The sequence below is a fragment of the Salvelinus fontinalis genome, unplaced genomic scaffold, assembly GCF_029448725.1.
Source record: "Salvelinus fontinalis isolate EN_2023a unplaced genomic scaffold, ASM2944872v1 scaffold_0012, whole genome shotgun sequence".
Classification (NCBI taxonomy): Eukaryota; Metazoa; Chordata; class Actinopteri; order Salmoniformes; family Salmonidae; genus Salvelinus; species Salvelinus fontinalis.
In genome coordinates this window covers 790,060-816,117 of record NW_026600221.1, presented here as the reverse complement: position 1 = coordinate 816,117, position 26,058 = coordinate 790,060, and the positions used below count along the sequence as shown (strand labels likewise).

Below are 26,058 nucleotides of genomic sequence, written 5' to 3'. Positions count from 1 at the left end.
TTTCACTGTGATGTCTACTACACCTGTTGTATTCAGCATTTCACTGTAAGGTCTTGTTGTAAACAGCATTTCACTGTAAGGTCTACACCTGTTGTATTCGGCATTTCACTGTAAGGTCTACCTACACCTGTTGTATTCGCCGCATGTGACTAATACAATTTTGATTTGATTTGAAGCTTGGCCCCATGTATGTACTGGGCCGTTTGCACTACCCTCTGTAGCGCCTTACGGTCAGATGTCGGGCAGTTGCCATACCAGGTGGTGATGCAATCGGTCAGGATGCTCTCGATAGTGCAGTTGTAACTTTTTGAGGATCTGGTGACACATGCCAAATCTTTTCAGTCTCCTGAGGGGGAAAGGTTTTGTCGTCCCCTCTTCATGACTGTCTTAGTGTGTTTGGACCATGATAGATCGTTGGCGATGTGGACACCAAGGAACTTGAAACTCTCGACCCGCTCCACTACAGCCCCGTCGATGTTAATGGGGGCATGTTCGTGTAGCGACGATCAACTCCTTTGTCTTGCTCAAATTGAGGGAAGGGTTGTTGTCCTGGCACCACACTGTCAGGTCTCTGACCTCCTCCCTATTGGCTGTCTCATCGTTGTCGGTGATCAGGCCTACCACTGTTGTGTCGTCAGCAAACTTAATGATGGTGTTAGAGTTGTGTTTGACCACGCAGTTGTGGGTGAAGAAGGAGGGGACTAAGTACACACCCCTGAGGGGCCCCCAGTGTTGAGGATCAGCGTGGCAGACGTGTTGTTGCCTACCCTTACCATCTGAGGGCGGCCCGTCAGGAAGTCCAGGATCCAGTTGCAGAGGGATGTTTTTAGTCCCAGAGTCCTTAGCTTAGTGATGAGCTTTGAGGACATTATGGTGTTGAACGCTGAGCTGTAGTCAATGAATAGCATTCTCACATAGGTGTTCCTTTTGTCCATGTGTGAAAGGGCAGTGTGGAGTGCAATAGAGATTGCATCATCTGTGGATCTGTTGGTGCGGTATGTAATTTGGAGGGGGTCTAGGATATCCGGGAGGATGCTGTTGATGTGAGCCAAGACCAGCCTTTAAAAGCACTTCATGGCTACCCACATAAGTGCTACGAGTCGGTAGTCATTTAGGCAGGTTACCTTCGCTTCCTTGGGCACAGAGACTATGGTGATCTGCTTGAAACATGTAGGTATTACAGACTCAGTCAGGGAGAGGTTGAAAATGTCAGTGAAGACACTTGCCAGTTGGTCCGCGCATGCTTTGAGTACACATCCTGTTAATCCGTCTGGCCCCGCGGCTTTGTGAATGTTGACCTGTTTAAAGGTCTTGCTCACATCGGCTACCGAGAGCGTTATCACACAGTCATCCAGAACAGCTGGTGCTCTCATGCATGCTTCAGTGTTGTATGCCTCGAAGGCAGCATTAAAGGCATTTAGCTCGTCTGGTAGGCTCGTGTCACTGGGCAGCTCGCGGCTGGATTTCCCTTTGTAGTCTGTAATAGTTTTCAAGCCCTGCCACATCCGACGAGCGTCAGAGCTGGTGTAGTAGGATTCAATCTTAATCCTGTCTTGACGCTTTGCTTGTTTGATGGTTTGTCTGAGGGCATAGCGGGATTTCTTAAAAGCGTCTGGATTAGTCTCCCGCTCCTTGAAAGCGGCAGCTCTAGCCTTTAGCTCGATGCGGATGTTGTCTGTAATCCATGGCTTCTGGTTGGGATATGTACGTACAGTCACTGTGGGGACGACATCATCGATGCACTTATTGATGAAACCAATGACTGAGGTGGTGAATTCCTCAATGCCATTGGATGAATCCCGGGACCATATTCCAGTCTGGGCTAGCAAAACAGTCCTGTAGTGTAGCATCCACGTCATCTGACCACTTCCGTATTGACCGAGTCACTGGTGCTTCCTGCTTTAGTTTTTCCTTGTAAGCAGATATCAGGAGGATAGAATTATGGTCAGATTTGCCAAATGGAGGGTGAGGGAGAGCTTTGTATGCATCTATGTGTGTGGAGTAAAGGTGGTTTGTACATAACGTTTCTGCCACCATCTCTTATGACCGAAAATAGCTTCTGGATATCAGAACATCAATTAATCACCTCGAACTGGACAAAGATTTGTTTCTTAACGAGTTGGACTCAAAGGATTTACTGGAGATATCCTATTATATCGTCTATTTGTTAATAACAGCTGAATCATTGTTAAGGAAGTCTCGAGGTTTTGATCACCTGAGGTAGAGTATCTCATGATAAGCTGTAGACCACTATTTACCAAAAACAAAGGAGGACCAAGGCACTCTTCATATAATTAATTAACATGTCTTTATTACTATGGAATGTTCAATGGAAAAAAAGGATTTACATTTACGTCATTTAGCAGACGCTCTTATCCAGAGCGACTTACAAATTGGAAAGTTCATACATATTCATCCTGGTCCCCCCGTGGGAATTGAACCCTGGTCCCCCCGTGGGAATTGAACCCACAACCCTGGCGTTGCAAGCGCCATGCTCTACCAACTGAGCCACACGGGACCACGATTTAAAAAATCCAACTTGTTTCGGCTGCATGGCCTTCGACAAGAGGGTTTTTATCTGTATTTTTTGTATCTGTCTATTTACCACTACAAACCAATGCTGGCACAAAAACCTCACTCAATGAGCTGTATACGGCCATAAGCAAACAGGAAAACGCTCATCCAGAGGTGGTGCTCCTAGTGGCCGGGGACTGTAATGCAGGGAAACTTCAATCCGTTTTACCTCATTTCTACCAGCATGTCGCATGTGCAACCAGAGGGAAGAAAAACTATAGGTCACCTTTACTCCACACACAGAGATGCATACAAAGCTCTCCCTCGCCCTCCATTTGGCAAATATGACCATAATTCTATCCTCCTGATTTCTGCTTACAAGCAAAAACTAAAGCAGGAAGTACAAGTGACTCGCGCAATACGGAAGTGGTAAGACGACGCAGATGCTAAGCAATGGGACTGTTTAGCACAGACTGGAATATGTTCCGGGACTCATGCGATGGCATGGAGTACACCACCTCAGTCACCAGCTTCATCAATAATTGCATCAAGGACATCGTCCCCACAGTGGCCAACCAGAAGCCATGGATTACAGGCAACATCCGCACTGAGCTAAAGGCTATAGCTGCCTTTTTCAAGGAGCGCGACTCTAACCCAGACACTTATGAGAAATCCCACTATGCCCTCAGATGAACCATCAAACAGCCAAAGCGTAAATAAAAAGCGTCCAGAACACCACAGAGACGTAGAACGTCACCTAGATGTAGTTGCTGATGCATATATGGTTGAATCATCAGCGTACATGGACACACATGCTCTGTTTAATGCCAGTGGCAGGTCATTGGTAAAAATAGAAAAGAGGGCCGAGAGGGATGAGGGATCGCAGCAGAGGAGAGTAGTGAAGGGTAGAGGATTAACAGAGCAGCTCTCCCTTTCCTCTCTTCTTCTTCTCCCACTCCATCCCCTTCAAGCCTGTGGATTCCACCCCCCTCTGGAGGCTGGATGCCGAGGTGGTGCAGGGCAGTAGGATGGTGGTTAGTGTGGCTGGATGGTGAGGTGGTGCAGGGCAGTAGGATGGTGGTTAGTGTGGCTGGATACCGAGGTGGTGCAGGGCAGTAGGGTGGTGGTTAGTGTGGCTGGATACCGAGGTGGTGCAGGGCAGTAGGATGGTGGTTAGTGTGGCTGGATACCGAGGTGGTGCAGGGCAGTAGGATGGTGGTTAGTGTGGCTGGATGCCGAGGTGGTGCAGGGCAGTAGGATGGTGGTTAGTGTGGCTGGATACCGAGGTGGTGCAGGGCAGTAGGATGGTGGTTAGTGTGGCTGGATGGTGGTTAGTGTGGCTGGATACCGAGGTGGTGCAGGGCAGTAGGATGGTGGTTAGTGTGGCTGGATGGTGGTTAGTGTGGCTGGATACCGAGGTGGTGCAGGGCAGTAGGATGGTGGTTAGTGTGGCTGGATGCCGAGGTGGTGCAGGGCAGTAGGATGGTGGTTAGTGTGGCTGGATACCGAGGTGGTGCAGGGCAGTAGGATGGTGGTTAGTGTGGCTGGATACCGAGGTGGTGCAGGGCAGTAGGATGGTGGTTAGTGTGGCTGGATACCGAGGTGGTGCAGGGCAGTAGGATGGTGGTTAGTGTGGCTGGATGGTGAGGTGGTGCAGGGCAGTAGGATGGTGGTTAGTGTGGCTGGATGGTGAGGTGGTGCAGGGCAGTAGGATGGTGGTTAGTGTGGCTGGATGCCGAGGTGGTGCAGGGCAGTAGGGTGGTGGTTAGTGTGGCTGGATACCGAGGTGGTGCAGGGCAGTAGGATGGTGGTTAGTGTGGCTGGATGGTGAGGTGGTGCAGGGCAGTAGGATGGTGGTTAGTGTGGCTGCTGGAGGTGACCTAGCGTTGCTCTCTCTCATTCACGTGTGTAAGAAAGTCAGAATAATCCCATTAGAGGGTCAGATTAAAACCCGGGACCTCTGAAAGGCTTGAGAGCTGATACGCAGCCCTGTATGGGTTCACATAGTAGTCAACATGGATCAAATCCTGCCTGAGAGTGCATTATATAGGCAGGATTTGCAGTTTTGCAACTTTAGCATTGGTTCCACTGCGCCAGGCAAGCTACATCATAGCCTTGTGGCAAGCAAGAGACCTGAGTTTGTACCCAGTCGGTGACACAGAGATGGATACAGAGGGAGAGATGGATGGATAGAAGTGGAGAAGATAGAGAGAGGGACCGGAGGGACTGTTTTGGTGGCTGTGAGGTCTTTATGATGCATTTATATTTGGGTTGGTAATTAAGGGTGAGAGTAAAGCCTCGTTCACACTGCAGGCCTTAATGCTGAAATTAGTTCTGGAATACTGACTGTCCAAACAGCAAGTTACCAAATCGGATTGGTTTTCAGACCAGTCATTTTCTGATATGGTTACGCTAGTTGTCATAGTAACGACGGTGCACAGTGATGTAGGCTGATTGGTGGTGGTGCTCGTGCTTCCTGTCACTCAGAAGTTACAGCGATGCCTGCCCTGGACGTTTCCCAGTGGCTTTGAATGTTCACAATCATAGTGTCACAACACTTTTAAAGCCTCAAAGGATAAAATGATTCAACTTTCAATATAAGCATTTTTGTCTAGCCACAGCAGTCAAATACAGTATAGACAGTAGATAGGTAGCCACAGCAGTCAAATACAGTAGATACAGTAGATAGGTAGTCAAATACAGTAGATAGGTAGCCACAGCAGTCAAATACAGTAGATAGGTAGCCACAGCAGTCAAATACAGTAGATACAGTAGATAGGTAGTCACAGCAGTCAAATACAGTATATACAGTAGATAGGTAGTCAAATACAGTATATACAGTAGATACAGTAGATAGGTAGCGACAGCAGTCAAATACAGTATATATAGTAGATAGGTAGTCACAGCAGTCAAATACAGTAGATAGGTAGTCACAGCAGTCAAATATAGTATATACAGTAGATAGGTAGCCACAGCACTCAAATACAGTATATACAGTAGATAGGTAGTCACAGCAGTCAAATACAGTAGATAGGTAGTCACAGCACTCAAATACAGTAGTTAGGTAGTCACAGCAGTCAAATACAGTATATACAGTAGATAGGTAGTCACAGCAGTCAAATACAGTAGATAGGTAGTCACAGCAGTCAAATATAGTATATACAGTAGATAGGTAGTCACAGCAGTCAAATACAGTAGATACAGTAGATAGGTAGCCACAGCAGTCAAATACAGTAGATACAGTAGATAGGTAGCCACAGCAGTCAAATACAGTAGATAGGTAGCCACAGCAGTCAAATACAGTAGATACAGTAGATAGGTAGTCACAGCAGTCAAATACAGTAGATACAGTAGATAGGTAGCCACAGCAGTCAACTACAGTAGATAGGTAGCCACAGCAGTCAAATACAGTAGATAGGTAGTCACAGCAGTCAACTACAGTAGATAGGTAGTCACAGCAGTCAAATACAGTAGATACAGTAGATAGGTAGTCACAGCAGTCAAATACAGTAGATAGGTAGTCACAGCAGTCAAATATAGTATATACAGTAGATAGGTAGTCACAGCAGTCAAATACAGTAGATACAGTAGATAGGTAGCCACAGCAGTCAAATACAGTAGATACAGTAGATAGGTAGCCACAGCAGTCAAATACAGTAGATAGGTAGCCACAGCAGTCAAATACAGTAGATACAGTAGATAGGTAGTCACAGCAGTCAAATACAGTAGATACAGTAGATAGGTAGCCACAGCAGTCAACTACAGTAGATAGGTAGCCACAGCAGTCAAATACAGTAGATAGGTAGTCACAGCAGTCAACTACAGTAGATAGGTAGTCACAGCAGTCAAATACAGTAGATACAGTAGATAGGTAGTCACAGCAGTCAAATACAGTAGATAGGTAGCCACAGCAGTCAAATACAGTAGATAGGTAGCCACAGCAGTCAAATACAGTAGATACAGTAGATAGGTAGTCACAGCAGTCAAATACAGTAGATACAGTAGATAGGTAGCCACAGCAGTCAAATACAGTAGATAGGTAGCCACAGCAGTCAAATACAGTAGATAGGTAGCCACAGCAGTCAAATACAGTAGATAGGTAGCCACAGCAGTCAAATACAGTAGATAGGTAGCCACAGCAGTCAACTACAGTAGATAGGTAGTCACAGCAGTCAAATACAGTAGATACAGTAGATAGGTAGTCACAGCAGTCAAATACAGTAGATAGGTAGCCACAGCAGTCAAATACAGTAGATAGGTAGCCACAGCAGTCAAATACAGTAGATACAGTAGATAGGTAGTCACAGCAGTCAAATACAGTAGATACAGTAGATAGGTAGCCACAGCAGTCAAATACAGTAGATAGGTAGCCACAGCAGTCAAATACAGTAGATAGGTAGCCACAGCAGTCAAATACAGTAGATAGGTAGCCACAGCAGTCAAATACAGTAGATAGGTAGCCACAGCAGTCAAATACAGTAGATAGGTAGCCACAGCAGTCAAATACAGTAGATAGGTAGCCACAGCAGTCAAATACAGTAGATAGGTAGCCACAGCAGTCAAATACAGTATATACAGTAGATAGGTAGCCACAGCAGTCAAATACAGTATATAGGTAGCTAGTAGATAGGTAGCCACAGCAGTCAACTACAGTATAGACAGTAGCTAGTAGATAGGTAGCCACAGCAGTCAACTACAGTATAGACAGTAGCTAGTAGATAGGTAGCCACAGCAGTCAACTACAGTATAGACAGTAGCTAGTAGATAGGTAGCCACAGCAGTCAAATACAGTAGATAGGTAGCCACAGCAGTCAAATACAGTAGATAGGTAGCCACAGCAGTCAAATACAGTATATACAGTAGATAGGTAGTCACAGCAGTCAAATACAGTAGATGGGTAGCCACAGCAGTCAAATACAGTAGATACAGTAGATAGGTAGCCACAGCAGTCAAATACAGTAGATAGGTAGCCACAGCAGTCAAATACAGTATATAGGTAGCCACAGCAGTCAAATACAGTATATACAGTAGATAGGTAGCCACAGCAGTCAAATACAGTAGATAGGTAGCCACAGCAGTCAAATACAGTAGATAGGTAGCCACAGCAGGCAAATACAGTAGATAGGTAGCCACAGCAGTCAAATACAGTAGATAGGTAGCCACAGCAGTCAAATACAGTATATACAGTAGATAGGTAGTCACAGCAGTCAAATACAGTATATACAGTAGATAGGTAGTCACAGCAGTCAAATACAGTAGATAGGTAGCCACAGCAGTCAAATACAGTATATAGGTAGCTAGTAGATAGGTAGCCACAGCAGTCAAATACAGTAGATAGGTAGCCACAGCAGTCAAATACAGTAGATAGGTAGCCACAGCAGTCAAATACAGTAGATAGGTAGCCACAGCAGTCAAATACAGTAGATAGGTAGCCACAGCAGTCAAATACAGTATATACAGTAGATAGGTAGCCACAGCAGTCAAATACAGTAGATAGGTAGTCACAGCAGTCAAATACAGTAGATAGGTAGTCACAGCAGTCAAATACAGTAGATAGGTAGCCACAGCAGTCAAATACAGTATATACAGTAGATAGGTAGCCACAGCAGTCAAATACAGTAGATACAGTAGATAGGTAGCCACAGCAGTCAAATACAGTAGATAGGTAGCCACAGCAGTCAAATACAGTAGATAGGTAGCCACAACAGTCAAATACAGTAGATAGGTAGCCACAGCAGTCAAATACAGTATATACAGTAGATAGGTAGCCACAGCAGTCAAATACAGTAGATAGGTAGCCACAGCAGTCAAATACAGTATATAGGTAGCTACAGCAGTCAAATACAGTATAGACAGTAGATAGGTAGCTACAGCAGTCAAATACAGTAGATAGGTAGCCACAGCAGTCAAATACAGTATATACAGTAGATAGGTAGCCACAGCAGTCAAATACAGTAGATAGGTAGCCACAGCAGTCAAATACAGTAGATAGGTAGTCACAGCAGTCAACTACAGTAGATAGGTAGTCACAGCAGTCAAATACAGTAGATACAGTAGATAGGTAGTCACAGCAGTCAAATACAGTAGATAAGTAGTCACAGCAGTCAAATATAGTATATACAGTAGATAGGTAGTCACAGCAGTCAAATACAGTAGATACAGTAGATAGGTAGCCACAGCAGTCAAATACAGTAGATACAGTAGATAGGTAGCCACAGCAGTCAAATACAGTAGATAGGTAGCCACAGCAGTCAAATACAGTAGATACAGTAGATAGGTAGTCACAGCAGTCAAATACAGTAGATACAGTAGATAGGTAGCCACAGCAGTCAACTACAGTAGATAGGTAGCCACAGCAGTCAAATACAGTAGATAGGTAGTCACAGCAGTCAACTACAGTAGATAGGTAGTCACAGCAGTCAAATACAGTAGATACAGTAGATAGGTAGTCACAGCAGTCAAATACAGTAGATAGGTAGCCACAGCAGTCAAATACAGTAGATAGGTAGCCACAGCAGTCAAATACAGTAGATACAGTAGATAGGTAGTCACAGCAGTCAAATACAGTAGATACAGTAGATAGGTAGCCACAGCAGTCAAATACAGTAGATAGGTAGCCACAGCAGTCAAATACAGTAGATAGGTAGCCACAGCAGTCAAATACAGTAAATAGGTAGCCACAGCAGTCAAATACAGTAGATAGGTAGCCACAGCAGTCAAATACAGTAGATAGGTAGCCACAGCAGTCAAATACAGTAGATAGGTAGCCACAGCAGTCAAATACAGTATATACAGTAGATAGGTAGCCACAGCAGTCAAATACAGTATATAGGTAGCTAGTAGATAGGTAGCCACAGCAGTCAACTACAGTATAGACAGTAGCTAGTAGATAGGTAGCCACAGCAGTCAACTACAGTATAGACAGTAGCTAGTAGATAGGTAGCCACAGCAGTCAACTACAGTATAGACAGTAGCTAGTAGATAGGTAGCCACAGCAGTCAAATACAGTAGATAGGTAGCCACAGCAGTCAAATACAGTAGATAGGTAGCCACAGCAGTCAAATACAGTATATACAGTAGATAGGTAGTCACAGCAGTCAAATACAGTAGATGGGTAGCCACAGCAGTCAAATACAGTAGATACAGTAGATAGGTAGCCACAGCAGTCAAATACAGTAGATAGGTAGCCACAGCAGTCAAATACAGTATATAGGTAGCCACAGCAGTCAAATACAGTATATACAGTAGATAGGTAGCCACAGCAGTCAAATACAGTAGATAGGTAGCCACAGCAGTCAAATACAGTAGATAGGTAGCCACAGCAGGCAAATACAGTAGATAGGTAGCCACAGCAGTCAAATACAGTAGATAGGTAGCCACAGCAGTCAAATACAGTATATACAGTAGATAGGTAGTCACAGCAGTCAAATACAGTATATACAGTAGATAGGTAGTCACAGCAGTCAAATACAGTAGATAGGTAGCCACAGCAGTCAAATACAGTATATAGGTAGCTAGTAGATAGGTAGCCACAGCAGTCAAATACAGTAGATAGGTAGCCACAGCAGTCAAATACAGTAGATAGGTAGCCACAGCAGTCAAATACAGTAGATAGGTAGCCACAGCAGTCAAATACAGTATATACAGTAGATAGGTAGCCACAGCAGTCAAATACAGTAGATAGGTAGCCACAGCAGTCAAATACAGTAGATAGGTAGTCACAGCAGTCAAATACAGTATATACAGTAGATAGGTAGCCACAGCAGTCAAATACAGTATATACAGTAGATAGGTAGCCACAGCAGTCAAATACAGTAGATAGGTAGTCACAGCAGTCAAATACAGTATATACAGTAGATAGGTAGCCACAGCAGTCAAATACAGTAGATAGGTAGTCACAGCAGTCAAATACAGTAGATAGGTAAACACAGCAGTCAAATACAGTAGATAGGTAGCCACAGCAGTCAAATACAGTAGATAGGTAGCCACAGCAGTCAAATACAGTAGATAGGTAGCCACAGCAGTCAAATACAGTATAGACAGTAGATAGGTAGCCACAGCAGTCAAATACAGTAGATAGGTAGCCACAGCAGTCAAATACAGTAGATAGGTAGCCACAGCAGTCAAATACAGTATATACAGTAGATAGGTAGCCACAGCAGTCAAATACAGTAGATAGGTAGCCACAGCAGTCAAATACAGTAGATAGGTAGCCACAGCAGTCAAATACAGTAGATAGATAGTCACAGCAGTCAAATACAGTATATACAGTAGATAGGTAGCCACAGCAGTCAAATACAGTAGATAGGTAGTCACAGCAGTCAAATACAGTATATAGGTAGCCACAGCAGTCAAATACAGTATATAGGTAGCCACAGCAGTCAAATACAGTATATACAGTAGATAGGTAGCCACAGCAGTCAAATACAGTATATAGGTAGCCACAGCAGTCAAATACAGTATATACAGTAGAAAGGTAGCCACAGCAGTCAAATATAGTATATACAGTAGATAGGTAGCCACAGCAGTCAAATACAGTAGATAGGTAGTCACAGCAGTCAAATACAGTATAGACAGTAGCTAGTAGATAGGTAGCCACAGCAGTCTTGCTAGCTGTTTAGCTTTCTAACACACTCACTCATTTGTTTTTAAACGGTTACCAAGCTCGTTAGCTACCACATATTCTTGTCAAACTGTCACAGAGTAGCTAGCAAGCAGCAAGATATACCAAATAACAGTCTAAAAACTACTTGAGGGCAAATAAATCACATTTGACCATTACAGACATGTCGTCCCCTGTTAATGAACATGTATCATCTCCTGCTAATGAGCCTACTGTGCTAATTGAATGTAACGTCTTCAGCTGTGGAGTTGAGACCAAAACAAATCCATTTTAAAATACGAATTATGACTAAAGATATAAGAGCAATTTTCTCCTCTTCTGTTGTCCTATATGACCATGAAATAACACTACCGGGGCAAGTGCTTTGTTGCATTGAATCATTCAATAGCCGTGTGAGAGAGGGGGTTTAGAGAGGCAACATTACATGATATAAATAGGAGTCAAGGCTGAATTATTTAATACAATGTACATGTTTGGTAATGCTGGCAGAAGCAGTCTTCTGTCACTGTACAATAGGGCTGCCCAACCCTCTTCCTGGAGATATACTGTCCTGTGGGTTTTCAGTCCAACCCTCTTCCTGGAGATATACTGTCCTGTGGGTTTTCAGCCCAACCCTCTTCCTGGAGATATACTGTCCTGTGGGTTTTCAGTCCAACCCTCTTCCTGGAGATATACTGTCCTGTGGGTTTTCAGTCCAACCCTCTTCCTGGAGATATACTGTCCTGTGGGTTTTCAGTCCAACCCTCTTCCTGGAGATATACTGTCCTGTGGGTTTTCAGTCCAACCCTCTTCCTGGAGATATACTGTCCTGTGGGTTTTCAGTCCAACCCTCTTCCTGGAGATATACTGTCCTGTGGGTTTTCAGCCCAACCCTCTTCCTGGAGATATACTGTCCTGTGGGTTTTCAGCCCAACCCTCTTCCTGGAGATATACTGTCCTGTGGGTTTTCAGCCCAACCGTCTTCCTGGAGATATACTGTCCTGTGGGTTTTCAGTCCAACCCTCTTCCTGGAGATATACTGTCCTGTGGGTTTTCAGCCCAACCCTCTTCCTGGAGATATACTGTCCTGTGGGTTTTCAGCCCAACCGTCTTCCTGGAGATATACTGTCCTGTGGGTTTTCAGCCCAACCCTCTTCCTGGAGATATACTGTCCTGTGGGTTTTCAGTTTTCAACCCTAATTTAACACACCTGGTTGTATTGATTAGCTACTCAACAAGACCTTAACTAGCTGAATCAGATATGCTAAATTAATAAGGGGGGAAAAGTAAGGGACCATTCCTGATTCTGCCATTAGAGTCTTCCATTAAAGTTCTGTTAGATCGTTTAACCCTTTATCCACGTTATAGCAGGGGATGTAAAGCCATAACACATCATAGCAGGGGATGTAAAGCCATAACACATTATAGCAGGGGGTGTAAAGCCATAACACAATATAGCAGGGGGTGTAAAGCCATAACACATTACAGCAGGGGATGTAAAGCCATAACACATTATAGCAGGGGGTGTAAAGCCATAACACATTATAGCAGGGGATGTAAAGCCATAACACATTATAGCAGGGGGTGTAAAGCCATAACACAATATAGCAGGGGGTGTAAAGCCATAACACATTACAGCAGGGGATGTAAAGCCATAACACATTATAGCAGGGGGTGTAAAGCCATAACACATTATAGCAGGGGATGTAAAGCCATAACACATTATAGCAGGGGGTGTAAAGCCATAACACATTATAGCAGGGGATGTAAAGCCATAACACAATATAGCAGGGGGTGTAAAGCCATAACACATTACAGCAGGGGGTGTAAAGCCATAACACATTATAGCAGGGGGTGTAAAGCCATAACACATTACAGCAGGGGGTGTAAAGCCATAACACAATATAGCAGGGGATGTAAAGCCATAACACGTTATAGCAGGGGATGTAAAGCCATAACACAATATAGCAGGGGATGTAAAGCCATAACACATTATAGCAGGGGGTGTAAAGCCATAACACATTATAGCAGGGGATGTAAAGCCATAACACATTATAGCAGGGGGTGTAAAGCCATAACACATTATAGCAGGGGGTGTAAAGCCATAACACATTATAGCAGGGGGTGTAAAGCCATAACACATTATAGCAGGGGATGTAAAGCCATAACACATTATAGCAGGGGATGTAAAGCCATAACACATTATAGCAGGGGGTGTAAAGCCATAACACATTATAGCAGGGGATGTAAAGCCATAACACATTATAGCAGGGGATGTAAAGCCATAACACATTATAGCAGGGGGTGTAAAGCCATAACACAATATAGCAGGGGGTGTAAAGCCATAACACATTACAGCAGGGGGTGTACAGCCATAACACATTATAGCAGGGGGTGTAAAGCCATAACACATTATAGCAGGGGGTGTAAAGCCATAACACAATATAGCAGGGGATGTAAAGCCATAACACATTATAGCAGGGGATGTAAAGCCATAACACATTATAGCAGGGGATGTAAAGCCATAACACATTATAGCAGGGGGTGTAAAGCCATAACACAATATAGCAGGGGGTGTAAAGTCATAACACATTATAGCAGGGGATGTAAAGCCATAACACAATATAGCAGGGGGTGTAAAGCCATAACACAATATAGCAGGGGGTGTAAAGCCATAACACAATATAGCAGGGGATGTAAAGCCATAACACAATATAGCAGGGGGTGTAAAGCCATAACACATTATAGCAGGGGGTGTAAAGCCATAACACAATATAGCAGGGGGTGTAAAGCCATAACACATTATAGCAGGGGGTGTAAAGCCATAACACAATATAGCAGGGGGTGTAAAGCCATAACACAATATAGCAGGGGGTGTAAAGCCATAACACATTATAGCAGGGGATGTAAAGCCATAACACATTATAGCAGGGGATGTAAAGCCATAACACATTATAGCAGGGGGTGTAAAGCCATAACACATTATAGCAGGGGGTGTAAAGCCATAACACAATATAGCAGGGGATGTAAAGCCATAACACATTATAGCAGGGGATGTAAAGCCATAACACAATATAGCAGGGGATGTAAAGCCATAACACATTATATCAGGGGATGTAAAGCCATAACACATTATAGCAGGGGGTGTAAAGCCATAACACATTATAGCAGGGGATGTAAAGCCATAACACATTATAGCAGGGGATGTAAAGCCATAACACATTATAGCAGGGGGTGTAAAGCCATAACACATTATAGCAGGGGATGTAAAGCCATAACACATTACAGCAGGGGGTGTAAAGCCATAACACAATACAGCAGGGGGTGTAAAGCCATAACACATTATAGCAGGGGGTGTAAAGCCATAACACATTATAGCAGGGGGTGTAAAGCCATAACACATTATAGCAGGGGGTGTAAAGCCATAACACATTACAGCAGGGGGTGTAAAGCCATAACACATTACAGCAGGGGGTGTAAAGCCATAACACATTACAGCAGGGGATGTAAAGCCATAACACATTATAGCAGGGGGTGTAAAGCCATAACACATTATAGCAGGGGGTGTAAAGCCATAACACATTATAGCAGGGGGTGTAAAGCCATAACACATTATAGCAGGGGGTGTAAAGCCATAACACATTATAGCAGGGGGTGTAAAGCCATAACACATTATAGCAGGGGGTGTAAAGCCATAACACATTATAGCAGGGGGTGTAAAGCCATAACACATTATAGCAGGGGATGTAAAGCCATAACACAATATAGCAGGGGGTGTAAAGCCATAACACAATATAGCAGGGGGTGTAAAGCCATAACACAATATAGCAAGGGGTGTAAAGCCATAACACAATATAGCAGGGGGTGTAAAGCCATAACACATTATAGCAGGGGGTGTAAAGCCATAACACATTATAGCAGGGGGTGTAAAGCCATAACACATACGTTTTGCCAGCAGCAGACTATGATCAATACATTTAAAAAGCTGCACTGAAGTCTAACAAAACAGCCCCCACAATCATTTTATCATATATTTCTCTCAGCCAATCATCAGTCATTTATGTAAGTGCTGTGTTTGTTGAGTGCCCTTCCCTATAAGCTGAAGTTCTGTTGTCAATTTGTTTACTGTGAAATAGCATTGTATTTGGTCAAATACACAATTTTCTCCAGAAGTTTGCTAATGGTTGGTAACAGGCTGATTGGTCGGCTATTTGAGCCAGTAAAGGGGGCTTTACTATTCTTGGGTAGCGGAATGACTTCAGCTTCCCTCCAGGCCTGAGGGGACACACTCTCGAGTAGAGTTAAATTGAAGATGTGGCAAATAGAAGTGGTAATATCGTCTGCTATTATCCTCAGTAATTTTCCATCCAGATTGTCAGACCCTGGTGGCTTGTCATTGTTGATAGACAACAATACTTTGTTCACCTCTTCCACACTCACTTTACAGAATTCAAAAGTGCAGTTCTTGTATTTCATAATTTGTTCAGATATACTTGGATGTGTAGTGTCAGCGTTCGTTGCTGGCATGTCATCTCTAAGTTTGCTAATCTTGACAATGAAAAAGTCATTAAAGTAGTTGGTAATATCAGTTGGTTTTATGATGAATGAGCCGTCTGATTCAATGAGCCGTCTGATTCAATGAGCCGTCTGATTCAATGAGCCGTCTGATTCAATGAGCCGTCTGATTCAATGAGCCGTCTGATTCAATGAGCCGTCTGATTCAATGAGCCGTCTGATTCAATGAGCCGTCTGATTCAATGAGCCGTCTGATTCAATGAGCCGTCTGATTCAATGAGCCGTCTGATTCAACGAGCCGTCTGATTCAACGAGCCGTCTGATTCAACGAGCCGTCTGATTCAACGAGCCGTCTGATTCAACGAGCCGTCTGATTCAACGAGCCGTCTGATTCAACGAGCCGTCTGATTCAACGAGCCGTCTGATTCAACGAATGATGGAGTTTGCCCTTGTTCTGAACTTTTTATTGAAGATGCTCCAAAGCTTTTTACTGTCATTCTTTATATCATTTATCGTTGTTTCATAGTGTAGTTTCTTCTTTTTATTCAGTTTAGTCACGTGATTTCTTAATTTGCATTACGTTTGCCAATCGGTTGTGCAGACAGACTTATTTGCCATTCCTTTTGCCTCATCCCTCTCAACCATACAATGTTCCTCATCAATCCAAGTGGATTTAACAGTTTTTACAGTCATTTTTTTTAATGGGTGCTTATTAGTAACTGGAATAAGTTGTTTCATTAATGTGTCAAGTGCAGCGTCTGGTTGCTCCTCATTACACACCACAGACCAGCAAATATTATTTATCAACATAAATTTACTACAAAACTTATTGTATGACCTGTTATACACTATATTAGGCCCAGCCTTTGGAACTTTGGTTTTCCTAGATGTGGCTATTATATTGTGATCACTACATCCTATGGATTTGGATACTGCTAAAGCAAATATCTTCAGCGTTAGTAAAGATGTGATCAATACATGTTGATTTAATTCCTGTGCTGTTTGTAACGACCCTGGTAGGTTGACTGATAACCTGAACCAGGTTGCAGGAACTGGTTACAGTTTGAAGGTTTTTCCTGAGTGGGCAGGCTGATGAAAGCCAGTCAATATTTAAATCACCCAGAGAATATACCCCTCTGTTGATATCACAGACAATATCAAGCATTTCACACACATTATCCAGATACTGACTGTTAGTACTTGGTGGTCTATAGCAGCTTCCCACCAGAATGGGCTTTAGGTGAGGCAGATGAACCTGTTATCACTTGGTGGTCTATAGCAGCTTCCCACCAGAATGGGCTTTAGGTGAGGCAGATGAACCTGTAGCCATATTAACAGTATTTAACATGAGATCCTCTCTAATCTTTACAGGAATGTGGTTCTGAATATCAACAGCAACACCTCCACCTTTGGCATTTGTCTTTTCGGGTATATTTATGTTAGTGCAGGGTGAGCTGCACACAGTGGTCTTCCTACTAGGACACACCACCTCAGTGTTAACAGTGGTCTTCCTATAGGACCCACCACCTCAGTGTTAACAGTGGTCTTCCTATAGGACACACCACCTCAGTGTTAACAGTGGTCTTCCTACTAGGACACACCACCTCAGTGTTAACAGTGGTCTTCCTACTAGGACACACCACCTCAGTGTTAACAGTGGTCTTCCTATAGGACACACCACCTCAGTGTTAACAGTGGTCTTCCTACTAGGACACACCACCTCAGTGATAACAGTGGTCATCCTACTAGGACACACCACCTCAGTGTTAACAGTGGTCTTCCTACTAGGACACACCACCTCAGTGTTAACAGTGGGCTTCCTACTGGGACACACCACCTCAGTGTTAACAGTGGGCTTCCTACTGGGACACACCACCTCAGTGTTAACAGTGGTCTTCCTACTAGGACACACCACCTCAGTGTTAACAGTGGTCTTCCTACTAGGACACACCACCTCAGTGTTAACAGTGGTCTTCCTACTAGGACACACCAGCTCAGTGTTAACAGTGGGCTTCCTACTGGGACACACCACCTCAGTGTTAACAGTGGTCTTCCTACTAGGACACACCACCTCAGTGTTAACAGTGGTCTTCCTACTAGGACACACCACCTCAGTGTTAACAGTGGTCTTCCTATAGGACACACCACCTCAGTGTTAACAGTGGTCTTCCTACTAGGACACACCGCCTCAGTGTTAACAGTGGTCTTCCTACTAGGACACACCACCTCAGTGTTAACAGTGGTCTTCCTACTAGGACACACCACCTCAGTGTTAACAGTGGTCTTCCTACTAGGACACACCACCTCAGTGTTAACAGTGGTCTTCCTACTAGGACACACCACCTCAGTGTTAACCGTGGGCTTCCTACTGGGACACACCACCTCAGTGTTAACAGTGGTCTTCCTACTAGGACACACCGCCTCAGTGTTAACAGTGGTCTTCCTACTAGGACACACCACCTCAGTGTTAACAGTGGTCTTCCTACTAGGACACACCACCTCAGTGTTAACAGTGGTCTTCCTACTAGGACACACCACCTCAGTGTTAACAGTGGTCTTCCTACTAGGACACACCACCTCAGTGTTAACAGTGGTCTTCCTACTAGGACACACCGCCTCAGTGTTAACAGTGGTCTTCCTACTAGGACACACCGCCTCAGTGTTAACAGTGGTCTTCCTACTAGGACACACCGCCTCAGTGTTAACAGTGGTCTTCCTACTAGGACACACCACCTCAGTGTTAACAGTGGTCTTCCTACTAGGACACACCACCTCAGTGTTAACAGTGGTCTTCCTACTAGGACACACCACCTCAGTGTTAACAGTGGTCTTCCTACTAGGACACACCACCTCAGTGTTAACAGTGGTCTTCCTACTAGGACACACCACCTCAGTGTTAACAGTGGACTTCCTACTAGGACACACCACCTCAGTGTTAACAGTGGGCTTCCTCCTAGGACACACCACCTCAGTGTTAACAGTGGGCTTCCTCCTAGGACACACCACCTCAGTGTTAACAGTGGGCTTCCTCCTAGGACACACCACCTCAGTGTTAACAGTGGGCTTCCTACTAGGACACACCGCCTCAGTGTTAAGTGGTCTTCCTACTAGGACACACCACCTCAGTGTTAACAGTGGTCTTCCTACTAGGACACACCGCCTCAGTGTTAACAGTGGTCTTCCTACTAGGACACACCACCTCAGTGTTAACAGTGGGCTTCCTCCTAGGACACACCACCTCAGTGTTAACAGTGGGCTTCCTACTAGGACACACCGCCTCAGTGTTAACAGTGGTCTTCCTACTAGGACACACCACCTCAGTGTTAACAGTGGTCTTCCTACTAGGACACACCACCTCAGTGTTAACAGTGGTCTTCCTACTAGGACACACCGCCTCAGTGTTAACAGTGGTCTTCCTACTAGGACACACCACCTCAGTGTTAACAGTGGTCTTCCTACTAGGACACACCACCTCAGTGTTAACAGTGGTCTTCCTACTAGGACACACCACCTCAGTGTTAACAGTGGTCTTCCTACTAGGGCACACCACCTCAGTGTTAACAGTGGGCTTCCTACTAGGGCACACCACCTCAGTGTTAACAGTGGTCTTCCTACTAGGGCACACCACCTCAGTGTTAACAGTGGTCTTCCTACTAGGACACACCACCTCAGTGTTAACAGTGGTCTTCCTACTAGGACACACCACCTCAGTGTTAACAGTATCGGTATGCAGTTTTTATTATGCAGTAGTATCATTATGCAGTATCATTATGCAGTAGTATCATTATGCAGTAGTATCATTATGCAGTTTTGTTATACAGTAGTATTGTTATCCAGTAGTATCGCTGTGCAGTAGTATTGTTATGCAGTAGTATCATTATGCAGTAGTATCATTATGCAGTTTTGTTATACAGCAGTATTGTTATCCAGTAGTATCGCTATGCAGTAGTATTGGTATGCAGTCTCATTATGCAGTATCAGTATGCAGTAGTATTGTTATGCAGTAGTATCATTAAGCAGTAGTATCATTATGCAGTTTTGTTATACAGCAGTATTCTTATGCAGTAGTATTGTTATGCAGTAGAATTGTTATGCAGTACCATTATGCAGTATCGTTATGCAGTAGTATTGTTATGCAGTAGTATTGTTATGCAGTAGTATTGTTATGCAGTATCATTGTTATGTATTATCATTATGTCGTAGTATCGTTATGTAGTAGTGTTATGCGGTATTATTATGCAGTATCGTTGTGCCGTGGTAACTTTGTGCATTATCATTATGCAATATTGGTATGTGGTATCAATGGTCATTATCATTATGCATTATTGGTATGTGGTATCAATGGTCATTGTCATTATGCATTATTGGTATGTGGTATCAATGGTCATTATCATTATGCATTATTGGTATGTGGTATCAATGGTCATTATCATTATGCATTATTGGTATGTGGTATCAATGTGCATTATCATTATGCCGTGGTAACGTTGTATATTATCATTATGAATTATTGGAATGTGGTATCAATGTGCATTATCTCAATGCATTATTGGTATGTGGTATCAATGGTCATTATCATTATGCATTATTGGTATGTGGTATCAATGTGCATTATCATTATGCATTATTGGTATGTGGTATCAATGTGCATTATCATTATGCGTTATTGGTGTGGTAACAATGTGCATTATCATTATACAGTGGTATACGTGTGCATTATCATTATGCGTTATTGGTATGTGGTATCAATGTGCATTATCATTATGTGGTGGTAACGTTGTGCATTATCATTATGCATTATCGTTATTGTGCAGTTGTATCATTATGCACTGTCTTTATGCAGTATCGGTATGCAGTAGTATCGTTATGCATTATCATTATACAGTAGTATCATTATGCATTATCATTCTGCAGTAGTATCGGTATGCAGTATCAGTCTGCAGTAGTATCGGTATGCAGTATCAGTCTGCAGTTTCTTTATGCAGTAGTATCATTATGCAGTATCTTTATGCAGTATCATTATGCATTATCTTTATGCAGTATCATTATGCAGTATCATTATGCAGTATCATTATGCAGTATCATTATGCAGTAGTATTGTTATGCAGTAGTATCATTATGCAGTAGTATCATTATGCAGTAGTATCATTATGCAGTATCATTATGCAGTAGTATTATTATGCAGCATCATTCTGCAGTAGTATTGTTATGCAGTATCATTATGCAGTATCATTATGCAGTATCATTATACATTATCATTATGCAGTATCATTATGCAGTATCTTTATGCAGTATCTTTATGCAGTATCAATATGCAATATCTTTATGCAGTATCAATATGCAATATCTTTATGCAGTATATTTATGCAGTATATTTATGCATTATCTTTATGCATGATCATTATGCAGTATCTTTATGCAGTCTTTATGCAGTATCTTTATGCATGATCATTATGCAGTATCTTTATGCAGTCTTTATGCAGTAGTATCATTATGCAGTATCTTTATGCAGTAGTATCATTATGCAGTATCTTTATGCATTATCATTATGCAGTTTCTTTATGCAGTTTCTTTATGCAGTATCATTATGCAGTTTCTTTATGCAGTATCTTTATGCAGTATCATTATGCAGTATCATTATACAGTATCATTGTGTAGTATCATTATGCAGTATCATTATGCAGTAGTATCATTATGCAGTATCACTATGCAGTAGTATCATTATGCAGTATCATTATGCAGTATCATTATGCAGTATCATTATGCAGTTTCATTATGCAGTATCATTATGCAGTATCATTATGCAGTATCTTTATGCAGTATCATTATGCAGTAGTATTGTTATGCAGTAGTATCATTATGCAGTAGTATTGTTATGCAGTATCTTTATGCAGTATCATTATGCAGTATCACTATGCAGTATCATTATGCAGTATCATTATGCAGTAGTATCATTATGCAGTAGTATCATTATGCAGTATCATTATGCAGTATCTTTATGCAGTATCATTATGCAGTATCATTATGCAGTATCATTATGCAGTATCATTATGCAGTATCTTTATGCAGTATCATTATGCAGTATCATTATGCAGTAGTATCATTATGCAGTATTTTTGTGCAGTATCATTATGCAGTATCATTATGCAGTATCATTATGCAGTATCATTATGCAGTAGTATCATTATGCAGTAGTATCATTATGCAGTATCATTATGCAGTAGTATCACTATGCAGTATCATTATGCAGTAGTATCATTATGCAGTATCATTATGCAGTAGTGTCATTATGCAGTAGTGTCATTATGCAGTATCATTATGCAGTATCATTATGCAGTATCATTATGCAGTATCACTATGCAGTATCATTATGCAGTATCATTATGCAGTAGTATCATTATGCAGTATCATTATGCAGTATCATTATGCAGTATCATTATGCAGTAGTATCATTATGCAGTATCATTATGCAGTATCATTATACAGTAGTATCATTATGCAGTATCACTATGCAGTATCATTATGCAGTAGTATCATTATGCAGTATCATTATGCAGTATCTTTATGCAGTATCATTATGCAGTATCATTATGCAGTAGTATCATTATGCAGTATCATTATGCAGTATCACTATGCAGTATCATTATGCAGTAGTATCATTATGCAGTATCATTATGCAGTATCATTATGCATTAGTGTCATTATGCAGTAGTGTCATTATGCAGTATCATTATGCAGTATCATTATGCAGTATCATTATGCAATATCTTTATGCAGTATCATTATGCAGTAGTATTGTTATGCAGTAGTATCGTTATGCAGTATCTTTATGCAGTATCATTATGCAGTATCATTATGCAGTATCATTATGCAATATCTTTATGCAGTAGTATCATTATGCAGTATCATTATGCAGTATCATTATGCAGTATCACTATGCAGTATCATTATGCAGTCGTATTGTTATGCAGTAGTATCATTATGCAGTTGTATTGTTATGCAGTATCTTTATGCAGTATCATTATGCAGTATCATTATGCAGTATCAATATGCAATATCTTTATGCAGTATCATTATGCAGTATCTTTATGCAGTATCTTTATGCAGTATCATTATGCAGTAGTATCATTATGCAGTATCATTATGCAGTATCACTATGCAGTATCATTATGCAGTATCATTATGCAGTATCACTATTCAGTATCATTATGCAGTAGTATCAGTATGCAGTATCTTTATGCAGTATCTTTATGCAGTATCATTATGCAATATCTTTATGCAGTATCATTATGCAGCAGTATTGTTATGCAGTAGTATTGTTATGCAGTAGTATCATTATGCAGTAGTATTGTTATGCAGTATCTTTATGCAGTATCATTATGCAGTATCATTATGCAGTATCACTATGCAGTATCTTTATGCAGTATCACTATGCAGTATCTTTATGCAGTATCACTATGCAGTAGCATTATGCAGTAGCATTATGCAGTAGTATCATTATGCAGTATCATTATGCAATATCTTTATGCAGTATCATTATGCAGTAGTATTGTTATGCAGTAGTATCATTATGCAGTAGTATTGTTATGCAGTATCTTTATGCAGTATCACTATGCAGTAGCATTATGCAGTATCATTATGCAATATCTTTATGCAGTATCATTATGCAGTAGTATTGTTATGCAGTAGTATCATTATGCAGTAGTATTGTTATGCAGTATCTTTATGCAGTAGTATCATTATGCAGTATCATTATGCAGTATCATTATGCAATATCTTTATGCAGTATCATTATGCCGTATCTTTATGCAGTATCATTATGCAGTAGTATCATTATGCAGTATCATTATGCAGTATCATTATGCAGTATCACTATGCAGTATCATTATGCAGTAGTATCATTATGCAGTATCATTATGCAGTATCATTATGCAGTATCACTATGCAGTATCACTATGCAGTATGATTATGCAGTATGATTATGCAGTATCATTATGCAGTATCACTATGCAGTAGTATCATTATGCAGTATCATTATGCAGTATGATTATGCAGTATCATTATGCAGTAGTATTGTTATGCAGTAGTATCGTTATGCAGTAGTATTGTTATGCAGTAGTATCGTTATGCAGTAGTATCGTTATGCAGTAGTATTGTTATGCAGTATCTTTATGCAGTATCATTATGCAGTAGTATCATTATGCAGTATCATTATGCAGTATCATTATGCAATATCTTTATGCAGTATCTTTATGCAGTATCATTATGCAGTATCATTATGCAGTATCACTATGCAGTATCACTATGCAGTATCATTATGCAGTATCACTATGCAGTATCATTCTGCAGTATCATTCTGCAGTATCATTATGCAGTAGTATCATTATGCAGTAGTATTGTTATGCAGTATCATTATGCAGTAGTATCATTATGCAGTACCGCTGTGCAGTAGTATTGTTATGCAGTAGTATCATTATGCAGTAGTATCATTATGCAGTAGTATCATTATGCAGTATCGCTATGCAGTAGTATCATTATGCAGTAGTATCATTATGCAGTAGTATTGTTGTGCAGTATCATTATGCAGTATCAATATGCAGTAGTATTGTTATGCAGTATCAATATGCAGTAGTATTGTTATGCAGTATCATTATGCAGTATCACTATGCAGTAGTATCATTATGCAGTAGTATTGTTATGCAGTAGTATTGTTATGCAGTATCATTATGCAGTATCATTATGCAGTAGTATTGTTATGCAGTAGTATTGTTATGCAGTAGTATCATTATGCAGTAGTATTGTTATGCAGTAGTATTGTTATGCAGTAGTATTGTTATGCAGTAGTATCATTATGCAGTATCATTATGCAGTATCAATATGCAGTAGTATTGTTATGCAGTAGTATCATTCTGCAGTATCTTTTCAAATTTGTTGCATGACCTGCTTTCGGTACTTCAGGTATGATTCAAACCCTCGCTGCATTATCTTTAAATATACATCTAATTGTACAATCTTTTCAAAGTTGTTGCGTGACCTGATCTCATACTTCTGTACTTTAGGGATGATTCCTATTAATTGTTACGGTTGCTGAATGATTCATTCTCTGCATGGCCGTTTGTCTCACACTGCTGAAAACAATAACCTTCAGATTTCCTGGAAGAGCATTTCATTATACACACTAATCTGATGACAATCATGATTTCATTTAAGCTTGAAAAGTAAAAGCATTCTATGCAAAACCCCAGGGAATACTCATATCCTGTTCAAGACTGTAGGATTTCAGTTTGCATTGGTGTCTGTCTCCAACATGTTTGTCTCTTTGGGGACGGTGTGTGATGGACAGACTAGACTGGCTGTGTGTTTCTTTCTCTCTTTCCTCTGCATGTGGCTAGCGATGACTAGAGTTTGCTTTGTAGCGGGGGGGTTTAAAGCCGCTTTTGGGGGGAGGGGGGACGTCCACGGGCTCCTCCTCCTTCCTCCGTCTTTGCTTCTCCCTCCCTGTCTTCCTTCCCTCTTTCCTCACCAAGCACCGAGCACACTCCCTCCTCCTATTCCCACCTGAGCACTGACACACCCCTTCCCTCTGTCTTTTCCTACCCAGAATTCCCTAACAACCCGCCACCTGGGGGCCGTGAGATCCCGCAGGAGCAGCACAATGCGGGTGCCGTCATCGGGGGCATCGTAGGCGGGGTCGTCCTGTTAGCGGCGGCCGCCACCCTGCTCTTTGTGTTCCTGCGCCGCCGCCAACGCACCTTCAAGGGCGACTACAGCACCAAGAAGCAGGTGTTTGGGAACGGCTACAGCAAGGCCGGGGGCCTGCCAGCCCACCCTCCCATCCCCAACAACCTGCAGTACCCAGACGACTCAGATGACGAGAAGAAGCCTGCCCACATCGCTGTGACCGGAGGGTTCGAGGCAAGCCAGCGTGATTTTGGCGGAGACGCGGAGGACTTGAAGAGGCCCTATTTCACGGTGGACGAAGGAGAGAGCAGAGATTACGACGAACGGACTCTTGCTTTCCAGTACGACCCCGAGCCGGAGACAACCAACGATATGGTGTCCCAAACCGATGGCTCTGTCATTTCAAAGAAAGAGTGGTATGTGTAGGGGCAACAAACAACCAGACCAACCGTCCCACCCCCCTACCACCCCCTACCATCCCCCTAACCACCCCCTACCACCCCCTACCACCACCCCCTACCACCCCCTACTACCACTACTACCACCCCCTACTACCACCACCCCCTACCACCACTACTACCACCACCCCCTACCACCACTACTACCATCCCCCTACCACCACTACTACCACCCCCCTACCACCACTACTACCATCCCCCCTACCATCCCCCCTACCACCCCCCTACCATCCCCTACTACCACCCCCCTACCACCACTACTACCATCCCCCCTACCATCCCCCCTAC

General features: G+C 42.5%; 1 protein-coding gene across 1 annotated transcript in view; it reads left to right on the top strand.

Annotated features, from left to right (window-relative positions):
- The window catches only part of nectin1b (nectin cell adhesion molecule 1b), a 200,641-nt gene extending 174,838 nt beyond the window's left edge, over positions 1 to 25,803 (top strand). Inside the window, exon 6 of the mRNA XM_055910496.1 lies at positions 25,233 to 25,803. Within this exon, the coding sequence (XP_055766471.1) occupies positions 25,233 to 25,738 (506 nt within the window). The 3' untranslated portion in view covers positions 25,739 to 25,803. The remainder of the gene's footprint in view (positions 1 to 25,232) is intronic.
- Positions 25,804 to 26,058: the final 255 nt, after the last annotated feature.